We start from the raw sequence: 13,172 nt of genomic DNA on the forward strand, positions 1-13,172 counted from the left end.
TTCTAATCTACAAAGTCTGGGATATCATTTTGCAAAAAAGAAAATCTAATTATTAATTTATAAAATTGGTATCTCAGTTATCTCGATGACTTTCGGAATTCGACCTACGAGTGTAGCATCATCTTGGGCTGATGGGCCTAATACTTGATTGAAGAATAGTCAGGTTAAATACATGGGCTGGCTTTTGTGGACCGCCTCGCATTTCAAAGTCATCATTCATCAATGACTTGGGCCCAATCCACTCTCACTAACAACCAGTGTAATCGGCATGGCCCAGTTCTAGTAATTCCAGCAGAAACCTCGCAAAAGGGTTTAAGAAACGCAGTGCTTCGAGAGTACCTTTCTTCCTCTAGCAGTGGCGGTGCACCATGGAGACAGCGAGGGTTCGTGTACTGTTCGAGGATCGCAACGTCTTGAGCAAGTCGCAGAAAAAGTTGGGACTAAGGCGGAGCTGGATTCTCCTAAAGCCCCAGCAAGAGACCATATCCGATTTGGCCTCGTATCTGCTCCACATTTTCCACCTTCACGATGCTTGCCCTCACGGGCTTATTCTTTCTGTATGCATCTCTACTTTCTGCATTATTTATCCCGTTTAAGAATGCAATTTGAGCTTCGGTTCGTATTTGCCAGAAAACAGAGAAGCTAGCGGTTAACTTGGTTGATTTTTTTTGGTATGTATATTTTTAGAATTTCTGCGTTTTATGGGCGATCGAAAGTAGTTTCTGTTCAAGTACGTAGAATGGCTTCTTAAATCTTAATTATTGAGAATTGAATTATCAGAAAATTGGTTTCAAGTGGGTCTCTCTTTGTATATGAATATGATGAGAGGAGATTCTGTTGATCTGTTTGTGTTTTCTCTTTCTGCTGTGTTCTCATTCTCTAAGATGATTGTAATGCAGATGGATGGCTTTGTATTACCGCCGTTTGAGTTGACTACCATTTTGAAGGACAAAGACATAGTTCGGTCAGTTTGTCGAATAACCTTTCACTAATTAAAGATATATAAACTGCTAGATACTTATGTATGGAGTTACCACTTTTGTTTCTTTTGGAACAGTGTGAAAAAGAAACAGGGTACATTGTCTGAGATAGTTATGGTGGAAGATGAAGGGAATCATTTGGATTTAGAATTGGTGGAGAAGCAACCTTTAGCAACGGGTGTGCAGCCTCTTGCCAATGAGGAATTTCAAAAGGAAACAGGAGCCTATGAAAGTGAATCGGAAGAGGATAAACATGAGGAGTCTGTGGATGCTTTTGCTGTGGAAAGCCATCCTGATGAAAACAAAGTTTCAAAGAAGAGAAAGGCATTGAGCAAACTTCAGAGCTCAAAGTATGTTTGACGCAGTATCTAATGAAATTTGTTGTCTGATTTTTTCGAGAAGCTACAATTTCAGCTTGTGCACCTGCGTCAAAGCATGTTTATCACAGTCTTCGAATTTGTAGTATTATGATGGTGCAAATGTTATTTGAGTTCAGAACCATGTTGTCTGTTGAAGTGAATTGGATCAATGGGCTAAGTCATCATAGCCTTTTCGTCTCAGCTTTGGTCAGGTCCTTGACATCCACACAAAGCATATTTAATCATTTACTAAATATCATCATCAAAGCCTTTGTCCTAAGCAGTTTGGGGTCGGCTACATGAAACCGTCAGCGAATCAGTTGGAATCCACAACATGAATTCTTTCCGCCATTTGCTATTTTCTAGAGCTAGACCCTCCAATAATCCTATAGAGTCTGTATCCTTTCATACTATTTTCATCCATGTCTTCTTTGGTCTCTTTTCTACTTGAGTTCGTAATTCTTCTTACCCCTGCATCTCTATTTTTACTGAATATATGATAAAAATACCTTGAGATGCTATCTTTCTTGGCCTCCTGATGATGATTTAAAATTAAATTGTTTTGGATTCTCTAAAGCCTGGTTGGAATAGGCTTGATGTCTAGATATTTAGAACTTAAATTTTCTTTTGGCTGTAGTTCGTTCGACACATCTTGTCATTGTGGAGGTGACTAGGCATTGATTGGTTGATATCAGAATGTTCCAATGTTTTTGGTGAAATTCTTTTAAAAAAAGTTAATATTGGAATAATTGTTGAAGTATTGGAAATTTCACATCTTTTAATGTTTTATAGGAGATTATGAATTTCTATGATTAGTGTATTCTTGGCTTTATTGACTATTTGGGAAGTTGCATTGTATTATATGTTTGCATAGGTGGTTTCTCTTGTTTGCCAATAGTTGTGCCTTTATTGGTTGCAAACTTATTTCTCACAAATTTCTGCTTTTTTTTCTTTTTGGGTTTTTAGGCTGAGTCTGGGGTTATATGTCATTAATTTTATTCCTGTGGCACAGGAGGAAGAAAAAGAAATCTGCCACTGGTGGAAAAGGCGAAGTTGGTCCTGAAAACACTGACAATCATGTCGATAAGGAGCAGAATTTGCGTCAGCACAGTGTCCTCCCAAAAAAGTGTCGTGTGAAGAAAGACCATTTATCTGCGCTACATTGTGAACCTGATAAGTCAAGTACCCCTGGAGTTGATGAAAGAAGTAACATCATCATTGGAAAGTCTATACCGACTCTGGAAATGTAAGTTATGCTGATTAATATCTGATGTTAAATGCTAACTCATCCTCTTTTAAATCAAAATTATGTTAAATATATCTTTTTGACTATTTCCATTATTTTATGTGTGATACTATTATGGATTTTTCCAAAGGTCGGCTAAATGAAACATGCAATCTTTATGTTTTGGCTCTAACAAATATGCTAATTGTTCGTCTGCATCCAAAGTCACCTTGAATCTAGATCATGAGCTCACGTGAAAGGGAAACGAAAAAGGGACTGTGGACTGTGGTCTGTGGTACTCCACTTAATGTTAACAAGGGTAGGCTTGCTCACAGCTTATATTGATTGCTTAACTAGAAGAACAAACACAATCAGGTCGGCTTAACTATTATTTTAGCCTCATTTTACCCAATGGCTTATAGAATTTATATATTTGGGACTCCAGAATAGGATGAGTATATTTGGGATTGGGAATCCAAACAAATCATAGCTCACCAGGATGGTTGTGAGTTATGGTAACTTGGTTGGGCATTGTTTATATTACTTATACCCTTCTTAGTCATGATAAGAATGGGCCTAGTGCTAACTTTCTGTGTACAAACTTTTGCATGTTTATGCGTGATGTTTATTTGGGCTAGAGTAATGCTATAGACCCCCAAAATATGACCCCCATTTTACCCCCAAATCCATGTGGCATGTCAAAAAGCCATTGATTATAAACATAAATGTAGGGCTGACATATTTTGGGGGTGAAATGGGACTCATATTTTGGGGTCTCAAGCATTATTCTTTTGGGCTAACACTCCTCTCAACCTACTTTAAAAACTCTCTTTAGCTTACAAAATACTTATTTTCATTCTCATAGATCCTGTGAGCTTCAAGAAAATGGCAATGGGAGTGTGGATGCATCTGGCACACATAGTGGAGTTAAACAGGTTGTGGTTAGATTCATTTTTTTGGCTTGTTCTTTGTTTTCTTGTTTCGAGCATTGATTTTCTTAAGTTGGACGCTCTTGATTTGTTTTAATCATCTTGGTTTGTTGTCCAGAGAATTTTATCAAGCAATAAGGAATTTTGGCAATTTGGCTGAAGTTATATAATTATTGCAGCTTGCATCTAGTTGTTTGATCTTTAATACTCAACTTTTGAATCTTTCAAAATATCTTAAAACAGCTGTGTTTAACTGTTTTAGAATGTCTTGAGTATTTAGTTTTACCTAGCATAATTAAATTATATTTATGGCGATTTTGGCCTATAAGCAATTTTGTAATTGACCACATAACTACTCTTCCCTCCCTTGTCACCCACCTCATTTTTTAAATGAAGAGTCTGAGAAGAGCATCATAGCTGATTGAGCTGGATGGCGAACAAATTTTAGCGCTTGGTTTGTGGTATTTGTACAATATTGGCTGGAACTTATGTAGGAATCCAAATTATACTGATTCAATTCAAATTGATTTATTGCATGGAAAAAAGGGAAGAAAAAAAAATTTGACGATTCATTGGCTTTGAGTGCCAATAGGGATCAGAAGTTGAAGCTTTGTATGTACTTGAAATTAATTCACCAGAGTTCCAATTTGTTTACTCTTGTGATTCCTTGTTTGTTAGTTCCCCAGTAGAAGTGCACGGCGTAAGAAGGCCAAGAGGCGATGGCTGAGGGAACTGGCGAAAGCTGAAAAGGAGAAGGTAGGTGGTCATAAGTGTTGCTAGGATATGCGAGCATTATGTTTTAGCTCCAAGCCCTTTTCGGGAGAAGGCGAGGATAGAGGTTTTGTCTGCAAGTTAATGGTCTAGTATTTTGTCCTAGTATCTGCAAGCATTGTGTTTTAGCTTAAAATTCCTTTCGGGAGAATGGGGGATAGAGGTTTTTTCTGCAAGTTAATGGTCTAGTATTTCGGATTGTTGTTTGAAAGGAAAGAAAGTATTGCATGTATCAGTCTTTGGTAATAGCCAAAAGACCTTTTATCAGTTGATAATATTGTTTATCTTATCTTATTTTGCAGCTACACCAGACCCAATTACCAGAGAAAGTTGATATGCAATCGCCTGAAAAAAGTAATCATGAACTTTCTGAAGAGCATCCAGAGTCAGATTGTGGATATTGTGAAGAACATCCGCAGCAAGATCAAGATAGTGATGTAGAAAATGATGTTGTTCCTATTGTTGTTAGGCCAGGTCACATCCGGTTTGAAGCCCTCGGTAAAGGTCTGATAATCTGTGTGTATGCATGTGCATGCTTACGAGTTTGTATCTCTGATTTTCTCGCTCTAAAGTAGCTTAGCTTTCGTAATAAATCTCTATGTCCATGCACTGCAACTATTAATCCTTGCATTTTGTGGCAAGGGATGCCAGAAATTCATAGTTAGAACTGTTTGTCAGTTACGAATTATTCTGATTTATGTTTTTGTTCCAGTTGATGCTGATCAGGTTGTGCAGCAGAATGAATTGCGTATGGTATGTTTGATTTATCTGGCTTCAGTTTTTTATAGCCTATCATTTTTGTAACTGTCTACTTTTCGTAGGAATTCATGTTGGTTTAGGTTGGTTCAGTTCTCTACATTTGTGAAATTGAACCAAACTATACTAGTTCTAAGAGATGCAACACTAGAATTTACCAAGGAGCTAGTCTAGCCTAATCAATCCAAACCGAATTGATGGGCTGGAAATCTACTTGTCCTTTTCTTGTTTCAATTAGGCTGAGGTGCTATTGTTTCTTTACTCAGCTGTAAATAAAACAGCTTCTTTAGGCCCATGACCTTAAAATACAGTTCAGCAGTGTAAAAGAAATACGAAACAAAATTTCTAATCCTGGATTAAGTGCCATCATGGATCTTCCTGAAAATACAGAAAGCTCTTTGATATTTTACCGTTGACTCCTTGACTATAATTCCAATGTTATTACAATTTGATCCCATTTTCCATTATGCTAACATTATCTTCAAGGTGAATTTTCAGGAAACATTTCAGTGGAATGGAATAACCAGTAAGAAAAAGGGTCAAAAATGGGGCAAAGAAAATAGTGCATCTTGTAGAAGGAATGACTATAAAAGCTTCAATGAAGAATGTCCTGAGATGGAGAAACCACCCCAAAGCCAAGTCAGGAGCATTGAAGAAGTAGCACTTAAGGATGATTGCATTGACTTCGATAAGCTTCCACCCCTTACTGGCTTGCCAAAGGTTTGTTTATTTCATAATTTTGTGCTACTACTTCTATGAATCATATTTTGATAGAGAAAAATGGGGAAAAAAGGGGAAATGGGCTTTATATTTGATGACTTTTAAGCAGCTTATTTCTCGGTACTCTGATTTGAACACACTATGTATTTTGGAATTCTATTTGAATATAAATAAAATTACTGCACCAGACCATGTTCTAATTGGGTATGAAGGTTTACTTTTTGTTTCCTATGTTTCAGGAAGGAGATGTCATTTCGTATCGCCTAATAGAGCTATCATCATCCTGGACTCCAGAGCTTTCATCCTTGCGTGTATGATTCTTTCTACTTTTAAATCTATAAGTAGCTCATGAGTTGTTGAGACAACATACAATCTCTTGCGTTATTGTTTTCTGCAGGTTGGAAAAGTATCATGGTATGACCCTGATTCCAATAACATAATGCTGGTACCGGTCCCGGAATATCCAATTCTTGCTGAGAAGAAGGTTGATGATGATGATGAGGCATCTGCATCGCAAGCAGAGACATCCCTATATGGGGATGATGGCTCTGTAGAGGTATTTAGACCAGTTTAATCAATACATTCTCTTCTTTATTTTGAGTTCCCTCCAATCCGCCTACTCGCCCACTTAATATTTTCTTCACATGAGAAAGGAGTCACCTATTATTCCTCTCATCTCCTTCTCTCCCGATAAAAAATGGTTCAAGAGTTGTCTTAAATGGTGGTTGAATTGTTGACCAGTGAATCTTGATCACATTCTGACTATCTTAGAATAGAGTTATGGCTGGAGTAACTTATTCTTGGTCGGGCACGAGTTTACTGAATCTTATACTTTCTCATATCCGATCTCTGCAGATTGATTTTTCCTCCCTTGTGAACATCAGTATTGTCACGCATGCCAACTCAAATTCGGCTAAAATAGCCACCAATGAGGTCAATGAAGTTCCTGTTGGAGACAAAGTTACTGAAACCAGTTTGAGGTCCAACGGGAATAGCAAAGTTGCTGCTACCCAAGGTATCGCTAATCCTATTGATCCCCAGCGCGATCTGGCTGTTGTAAGTTAGCGCAAATCATGGAATGAGTGGTGTCGATTAATTTTACACACTTGTTCTTTTTCTTGTACTTGCAGAGAATGGAGAAGTAAATGCATGGGAAGAAATTAGCAAGGCTTTGAATGCAAAAAAGGCACAACTGTCTCATGAAGAGAATTCGTATAAAACTGAATCTTCAGGCAGGCAGCCAATGTCCTACAAGGGCTTGAGACGTGGTGCGCTGGGTCCAACGATGGCTTTATTAAGAGCGCAAAATGGTCTAGAGTGACCGACTAACCATATCTAGGTCTAGATCGTCCAAAATCATATGCATCTTGTGAAAGTTTCATAGAGGCAAAAATTTCTGCTCGTGTTGAATGCAAGGCAAACTGGGACAATTAATGATGAAACTTTTGTACAGTATGTTTACCTTGCATTATAGGACTATATATAAGTCTAAGCGAGAGTAAAATGTTGCTTATTATTGATGGTCTCTGCAGTCATCGAAGGTGGACCAGATTAGCCAAGTCGACTGAAAACCGCACAACAGGAAGCCCAATTAATACCATCAAAAAAAGCCCATTATTGTCTCTTAAGCTGGCATGAGGAGTAAGACTCTTGAGGACAATTATTAGCTTTTGTTGATTAAATCCCAAGAAATATAGGAACAGAGTGTGTGTACTCACGTTGTCCATTGCAGCTATACACACTCTAACAGCCATACTCTGTACCGAACGGATCTTTCTCTTTGCAGCTTTATTTACTCTGTCAGTCGTACTCTCTACCAAGTGGACCCATAGTCGTGTATATATTCCGTCGGTCGTACTCTCTACCAAACGGACCTATAGTCATGTATCAAAATGAGCGTACCTACAAGGTTACACAGTACTGAAACCCGCACAACAGTAAGCCCAATACCATCAAAAAAGCCCATTATTGTATCTTTGAGATATACATGACGGCCCAATTATGAAGCCCAGTTTAAAACAAGGACGTTACCCTTACTTTGGTTTTGATTTGGGCCCCCAAATTGTTCTCGCTGCGATAGTTTCTCCGTCTCTTTGCCTCCTTCATTCTCTTCCCTCCACTCCTCTCTCCTCCGTCGCCGAAACCAGAGTACCAGACGCACAACCTTTTGGTCCGCCGCCTCTTTCTCTCTATTTTTAGTGCTATGAGCTGTCACTTTACTCTCTCTTTGATTCTCTAAATGAGCCTGCATTGAGTCATTGACTACCCCGTCAGGCCCCAGCACTACGAGCTACAGTTTACTATGCATTCACCCTGATACATATGCATCGTACTCTGGGCGCGCACCGCCTCATATACCGTGCTCGTATCGCTAACTACGTAAAAGCTGGCCTCATCGATCACGCAATCCAGGTGTTCGACGAAATGACCCAATCAAATTGCCGTGTATTTAGCATAGATTACAACCGATTTATTGGCGTTTTAATCCGCCAATCCCGCTTCGACCTATCTCAGCATTATTATCACCAAATGCTCCTTCTAGGATTCTCTTTAACCTCATTTACATATTCCCGTTACATTTCTGGTTTATGCCAAATTAAAGACTTTAGTACAATCGGTGAGTTACTGTTAGATATGGAGAGACTGGGCTTGCTGCCGGATATTTGGGCCTTTAATATTTATTTGAATTTTTTGTGTGGTGAAAATAGAATAGAGTTGGCTCTAGAGGTATTTGATAGCATGGCCAGGAGAGGGAGAGAGCCTGATGTTGTAACATATACCATTATAATTGATGGGTTGTGTAAAGTATGCAGGTTCCATGAAGCTGTTCGAGTTTGGCATCTTATGATTGACAAAGGGATTAGACCGGATAATAAGGCCTGTGGGGCACTTGTAGTTGGGTTGTGTGATGGAGGGAGAGTGGATTTGGCATATGAGCTTACTGTTGGTTTGATGAAGGATGCTGGAGCTCAGTTCAGTATTTTAGTGTACAACGCTTTGATTAGTGGTTTTTGTAAAGCTGATAGGATTGATAAGGCACAAGCAATTGAGTCATTTATGAAGAGGAATGGATGTAAACCAGATTTAGTTACCTATAACGTGTTCTTAAATTATTGTTGTAATAAGCTTATGTTGGAAGAGGCTGAGAAATTGATCAAGAAGATGGAGAGGAGTAAGATAGAGCCTGATATCTATAGTTATAATCAGCTGCTTAAGGGCCTTTGTAAAGCCAGCCGCCTGGATGAAGCTTACTTGCTTATGGAGAATAAGATGGAACCAAAAGGATTATTTGACATTGTTTCTTATAACACTCTTATTGATGCATTTTGCAAGGCACGCCACATTAGAATGGCTTACAAGCTCTTTGAGGAAATGGATTCAATGGGAATTGCACCGGATGTGGTGACATTCAATATTCTTATCAATGCTTTTCTTAGAGAAGGTAGTTCAGATGTAGCACAAAAGCTACTTGATAAGATGACAGTGACAGGTCTGTTGCCTGATCGTATATTATTTACAACATTGGTGCATCGCCTATGCAGTGCTGGAAGCATTGGGATGGCTCAGAGTGTGTTCTGTGATATGATAGAGCAGGGAATTAACCCTGATGTTGTTTCATTCAATGCCCTTATAAATGGGCTTTGCAAGTCTTCTAGGGTCAGCGAAGCCATGAAACTATATGAGGAAATGCAGAGCAGAGGATGTGATCCTGATGAAGTAACTTATAAATTGATAATTGGAGGGCTTGTACGGGAAAATAAGCTTCCGGTGGCTTGTAGGGTTTGGGATCAGATGATGGAGAAAGGATTTACTCTTGATAAGGTTGTTTCGGATAAATTAATTGAAGCCATGCATTCATGAGACGTCACATGAAAGCGGAATATGGTTCATATTTCATTGGCATGTGAATATGGTTCATATTCCATTGTTCCCATCCTTCTCTAAAGGCATGTATATGTGCTTATCATGTTAATGTTTTACAGTAGCTAGGATGTCCATTTGAATCGTTTACTCTGAGGGAGCGGAATTTTAGTTCTTTCACTTCGTTAACAGTAGTAGTAACATTCAGCTTCTACATACGGTTGCATCTGACCATCTTTTATTGCCAGGTTTTCACTATACTGAATCATTTTTATGAGCTTCTTGTATGTCTTATTTATTTGAATTATCTGAAACCTGGCTATAAAAGATATCGAACATTGTTACCCTGCTGTAGTTGAAAATATTGCTTAAATAGCTCCTAAAAAGGAAGTGTTAAGAATGGTCTGTTTACATCCCTTGAAACTAGTATTTGGACTGCGGTGAAATATATTAAGCAATATATAAAGGACTTTCTCTGGAAAGACTCTTGATAATGGTTCTCAGTGCCAGTAGTGAAGGTGGTTTATAATTGTCACATTTTCATATTACTTGGATCATAAAGTCCTTAATTCACCATTCGTTGTCTTGTACTGTTCTGTGAAGCCGTTTATGGTGTGACAATTGCTGGCTGTTATACTGTTGGCATGAGTGTTCAAACATGACCGTAAAAGACTCATGAGTCATGCCTGCCATTTTTATGGTTGAACATGTGTGTTGTGGACTTCTTCTCAATTACAAAAAAGATTCAGTGGGTCTTATTGATGTTTTCTGAATAATCAGTTATCTTGATGATTGGGAATTGCTAAATGAAATTGATAATCCTACGTCAATAGTCTTTATGTGGCATAGGTATTAGAAGCTGACCAGAATTGATTTTTACACCATTGTCTCTAACAATAAAGTTTCTTTATTTTCAGGTTGACATTTGTGGTTCTGGTGCCAGCTTGATTTCTATAATCTGGTGCAGAGCCCAGAAAGTGAAATATTCTTATTTGGAGTTCATCTTATCAGGGATTGTTGCTACCAATTCACCCTTCCTACAGTTTTTGATAGTCATCATTCAGGTCTGAGATTATAGTTTTCTTTATTATATTTTATTTTCTTACTGATTATATATAAAGCTTCCAATTAATTGAAGCTTTATAATGTTTATACCATATGCTTTGAAATTTAATACATAAGAGAAGATATGCAAGTCAATCCTATGTATATGACCATCTTAACTTTGTTGTTCTTAGTATTGTAGATACCTTTAGTCCAGTTGGATAGAACCGCATTTCATTTCAAGGATGGAAATTATGAAGATAAAATGGTTGTGGTGCTGAAAGAACGTGATGTTGTGATGTTTGATTATACGTTACGAGAGAAACTGAAAATGTAGAATTGGAAAGATTATTTTATTGCAAAAGCGATCATTTTAGTGCATCAAAGTGATCATTAGCTATAATTTTGTGTTGCAGTTTCTAATTCAAATGTGAAGTATCAGTGTGCATCCTTGGTTGGCTGATTTTCCTTGCCATAGCGTCTACCTTGTAATTACACAATGCTGCTGTCAAAGTGACTACAGTCTACAGGTCAAAAGAAATTTGGTTTTCATAACCTACGTGCAGTTTTCTCGATAAAAAAATGGTCTGCAAATCTCACATGAAAAGTGGCATGTTAACTTCGTAACCTACATGCAGCTCGCATCAGTAGTTTTGTGAGACTTGCAGCATTCCACCCATGAATTCGCTTCAAAGGAGCTAGCTTCTGACACTCACGTACTTCTTCAACTAACAAGCAGATTCTGTTGAATGAAGAATTTTGAACTGGTTGCTGCTCGGCACTCGGACATTCTGGTGATGATTAATGTCCTGTTGCATTTAGAAAAGTAGCAAAGGTCGAGGAAAACGCAGGTCAGGTACAGGTACAGGTACGTAGGGATGGATGGATCAAAAGCACCTTTACTAAACGACTGGGAAGTTTAATCTGGACCATTGTTGCTCTTAACAAAAGGGCATTACTAAGATTACTTGCCTCCATCCCTTGGTTTATGTTTTATTCTTTGCCACTTTGCCTTAACAAGAATCCTACTTGGAGTCCCCATGAAGTGATCCTTTTTCCCGCTGGCTTTCTCATAAACTCTCAATTGTTTCTCTTTACTCTTACTTCATCTCCTATCCCTCACAATTTTCTGCTACTATGGCTCCTTATATCGAAACCAACCCACATTTTATTCGACCCCTACAACCAGACCTTGAAGACCAGCATTCCCACCCGCCAACCACCCCAAGAGTGTCACTCCCACCACACCGTCAAGGGCAGCACACCTCGTCACCCGCTCCACGGTTTACTCCGCCACCACCACGTCATGGCGAACGGGTTACTCCACCGCCACCACGGCATGGCAAACGTGGCCGAAAACATCCTCCTACACCCATTGCGGTGCCACCAGGCCCTCCACAGCACCTGCAAATCCATGAACATAGTCCACCACCACATCAAGGACCAAAGCCATTCTCAAATGATTCAAGAACTGCACAACCACAGCTCCAAGGCCATCAACCTCTGCCAGGAGTGCAGGTGCCACACCATCAGGATAACCCCCATCAGGCCCATGGCGATGAGACTCCGGGCCACCGTCGGATATTTGTGCCGGCACCCCAAAAAACCCAACCTCTAGCATGGCTGACTGCAGTTTTCTGTGCCATATTTTGGATTATCATATTTCTGGGAGGCTTAGCAGTGCTCATTGTCTATCTGGTCTTTCGACCTCGCAGCCCAAAATTCGATGTTTCCAGCGCCACCTTGAATTTTGCATATCTGGACATGGGCAATCTGCTCAATGCTGACATGACTCTGCTCACAAACTTCACCAATCCAAACCATAAGGTGCGTATAGACTTCAGTTACATTGTCATTGATCTGAACTATGGTGGTAAACTTATTGCAACCCAGTATATCGAGCCTTTCTCAGCAGCAAAGGCTGAGTCCAGATTTACATATGTTCATATGGTAACTAGTCAGGTTGGTCTTTCTTTGAAAGAAAGCCAATGGCTGCAGAAGCAGATTAGCAGCAATGGCGTCGTCTTTGATGTAAAAGCTTTGATCAGGGCTCGATCTGACTTGGGAAGTTTCTTGAAATACTCATATTGGTTATATGGTCATTGCACCATCATGGTCACTGGACCTCCTAATGGAGTACTTACGGCACACAGATGCAAGACAAAACGATGATCAACCCTTTTTGGATACCCATACTGTGAACTTCAAATGATTTGTCCTTCATTTCTTTTTTGTTACGTGTATTTGACAATATAAATGATCCATCACATTTTCTTCCATCATAATCGAATCCATTGTTTTCCTCTGGTAGTCTTGTTTCTTTTGATAATCGAGAATTCTCCAGCCCAACATGCCCACTGGACAATTGGACCAGTTCTAAACTTGAGTCGCCAAACCAACTAGCTCTAAATGTTAAGGACAAGAAAGACTAGACCGAATTTGAAGCCTGTGCGGAAAATAACGCCAAAACGATTGGCCAAAAATCCCAGATCAATAGTCGTCTCCATAAGATGAGGAGTCACGCAAA

The 13,172-nt window shown here is 39.1% G+C and overlaps 3 protein-coding genes across 10 annotated transcripts; all 3 read left to right on the forward strand.

The window, feature by feature from the left end:
- The first annotated feature begins 267 nt into the window (after nucleotides 1-267).
- Nucleotides 268-7,256, forward strand: LOC120006824 (coilin-like). 6 transcript variants are annotated; one of them, XM_038856915.1, is made up of 13 exons: nucleotides 269-557; nucleotides 900-964; nucleotides 1,058-1,330; nucleotides 2,352-2,585; nucleotides 3,430-3,499; nucleotides 4,172-4,249; nucleotides 4,567-4,768; nucleotides 4,977-5,017; nucleotides 5,507-5,740; nucleotides 5,980-6,051; nucleotides 6,138-6,296; nucleotides 6,596-6,755; nucleotides 6,871-7,256. In XM_038856915.1, the coding sequence occupies exons 1-13, from the start codon at nucleotides 369-371 to the stop codon at nucleotides 7,059-7,061; spliced, it is 1,968 nt and encodes a 655-aa protein (XP_038712843.1). In that variant the 5' UTR covers nucleotides 269-368; the 3' UTR covers nucleotides 7,062-7,256. The 6 variants fall into 6 exon arrangements, with proteins under 6 accessions (XP_038712847.1, XP_038712843.1, XP_038712844.1 ...); XM_038856916.1 differs by having other exon boundaries at nucleotides 4,567-4,762; XM_038856918.1 differs by having other exon boundaries at nucleotides 4,567-4,762; nucleotides 5,519-5,740.
- Nucleotides 7,257-7,796: 540 nt separating this feature from the next.
- Nucleotides 7,797-11,197, forward strand: LOC120007894 (pentatricopeptide repeat-containing protein At1g13040, mitochondrial-like). 3 transcript variants are annotated; one of them, XM_038858372.1, is made up of 3 exons: nucleotides 7,797-9,562; nucleotides 10,519-10,665; nucleotides 11,062-11,197. In XM_038858372.1, exons 1-3 carry the CDS (start codon nucleotides 8,063-8,065, stop codon nucleotides 11,077-11,079), a joined length of 1,665 nt encoding a protein of 554 aa, XP_038714300.1. In that variant the 5' UTR covers nucleotides 7,797-8,062; the 3' UTR covers nucleotides 11,080-11,197. The 3 variants fall into 3 exon arrangements, 2 of the variants coding, with proteins under 2 accessions (XP_038714300.1, XP_038714299.1); XM_038858371.1 differs by lacking the exon at nucleotides 11,062-11,197 and adding an exon at nucleotides 10,848-11,011; XR_005470261.1 differs by lacking the exon at nucleotides 11,062-11,197 and having other exon boundaries at nucleotides 7,797-9,687; nucleotides 10,519-10,652.
- Nucleotides 11,198-11,206: 9 nt separating this feature from the next.
- On the forward strand, nucleotides 11,207-12,951 carry LOC120007895 (uncharacterized protein At1g08160-like). Its single transcript, XM_038858373.1, has one exon. It carries the CDS (start codon nucleotides 11,783-11,785, stop codon nucleotides 12,815-12,817), a length of 1,035 nt encoding a protein of 344 aa, XP_038714301.1. The 5' UTR covers nucleotides 11,207-11,782; the 3' UTR covers nucleotides 12,818-12,951.
- Nucleotides 12,952-13,172: the final 221 nt, after the last annotated feature.

Source organism: Tripterygium wilfordii, chromosome 10 (assembly GCF_013401445.1).
Source record: "Tripterygium wilfordii isolate XIE 37 chromosome 10, ASM1340144v1, whole genome shotgun sequence".
In the NCBI taxonomy this organism is placed as follows: Eukaryota; Viridiplantae; Streptophyta; class Magnoliopsida; order Celastrales; family Celastraceae; genus Tripterygium; species Tripterygium wilfordii.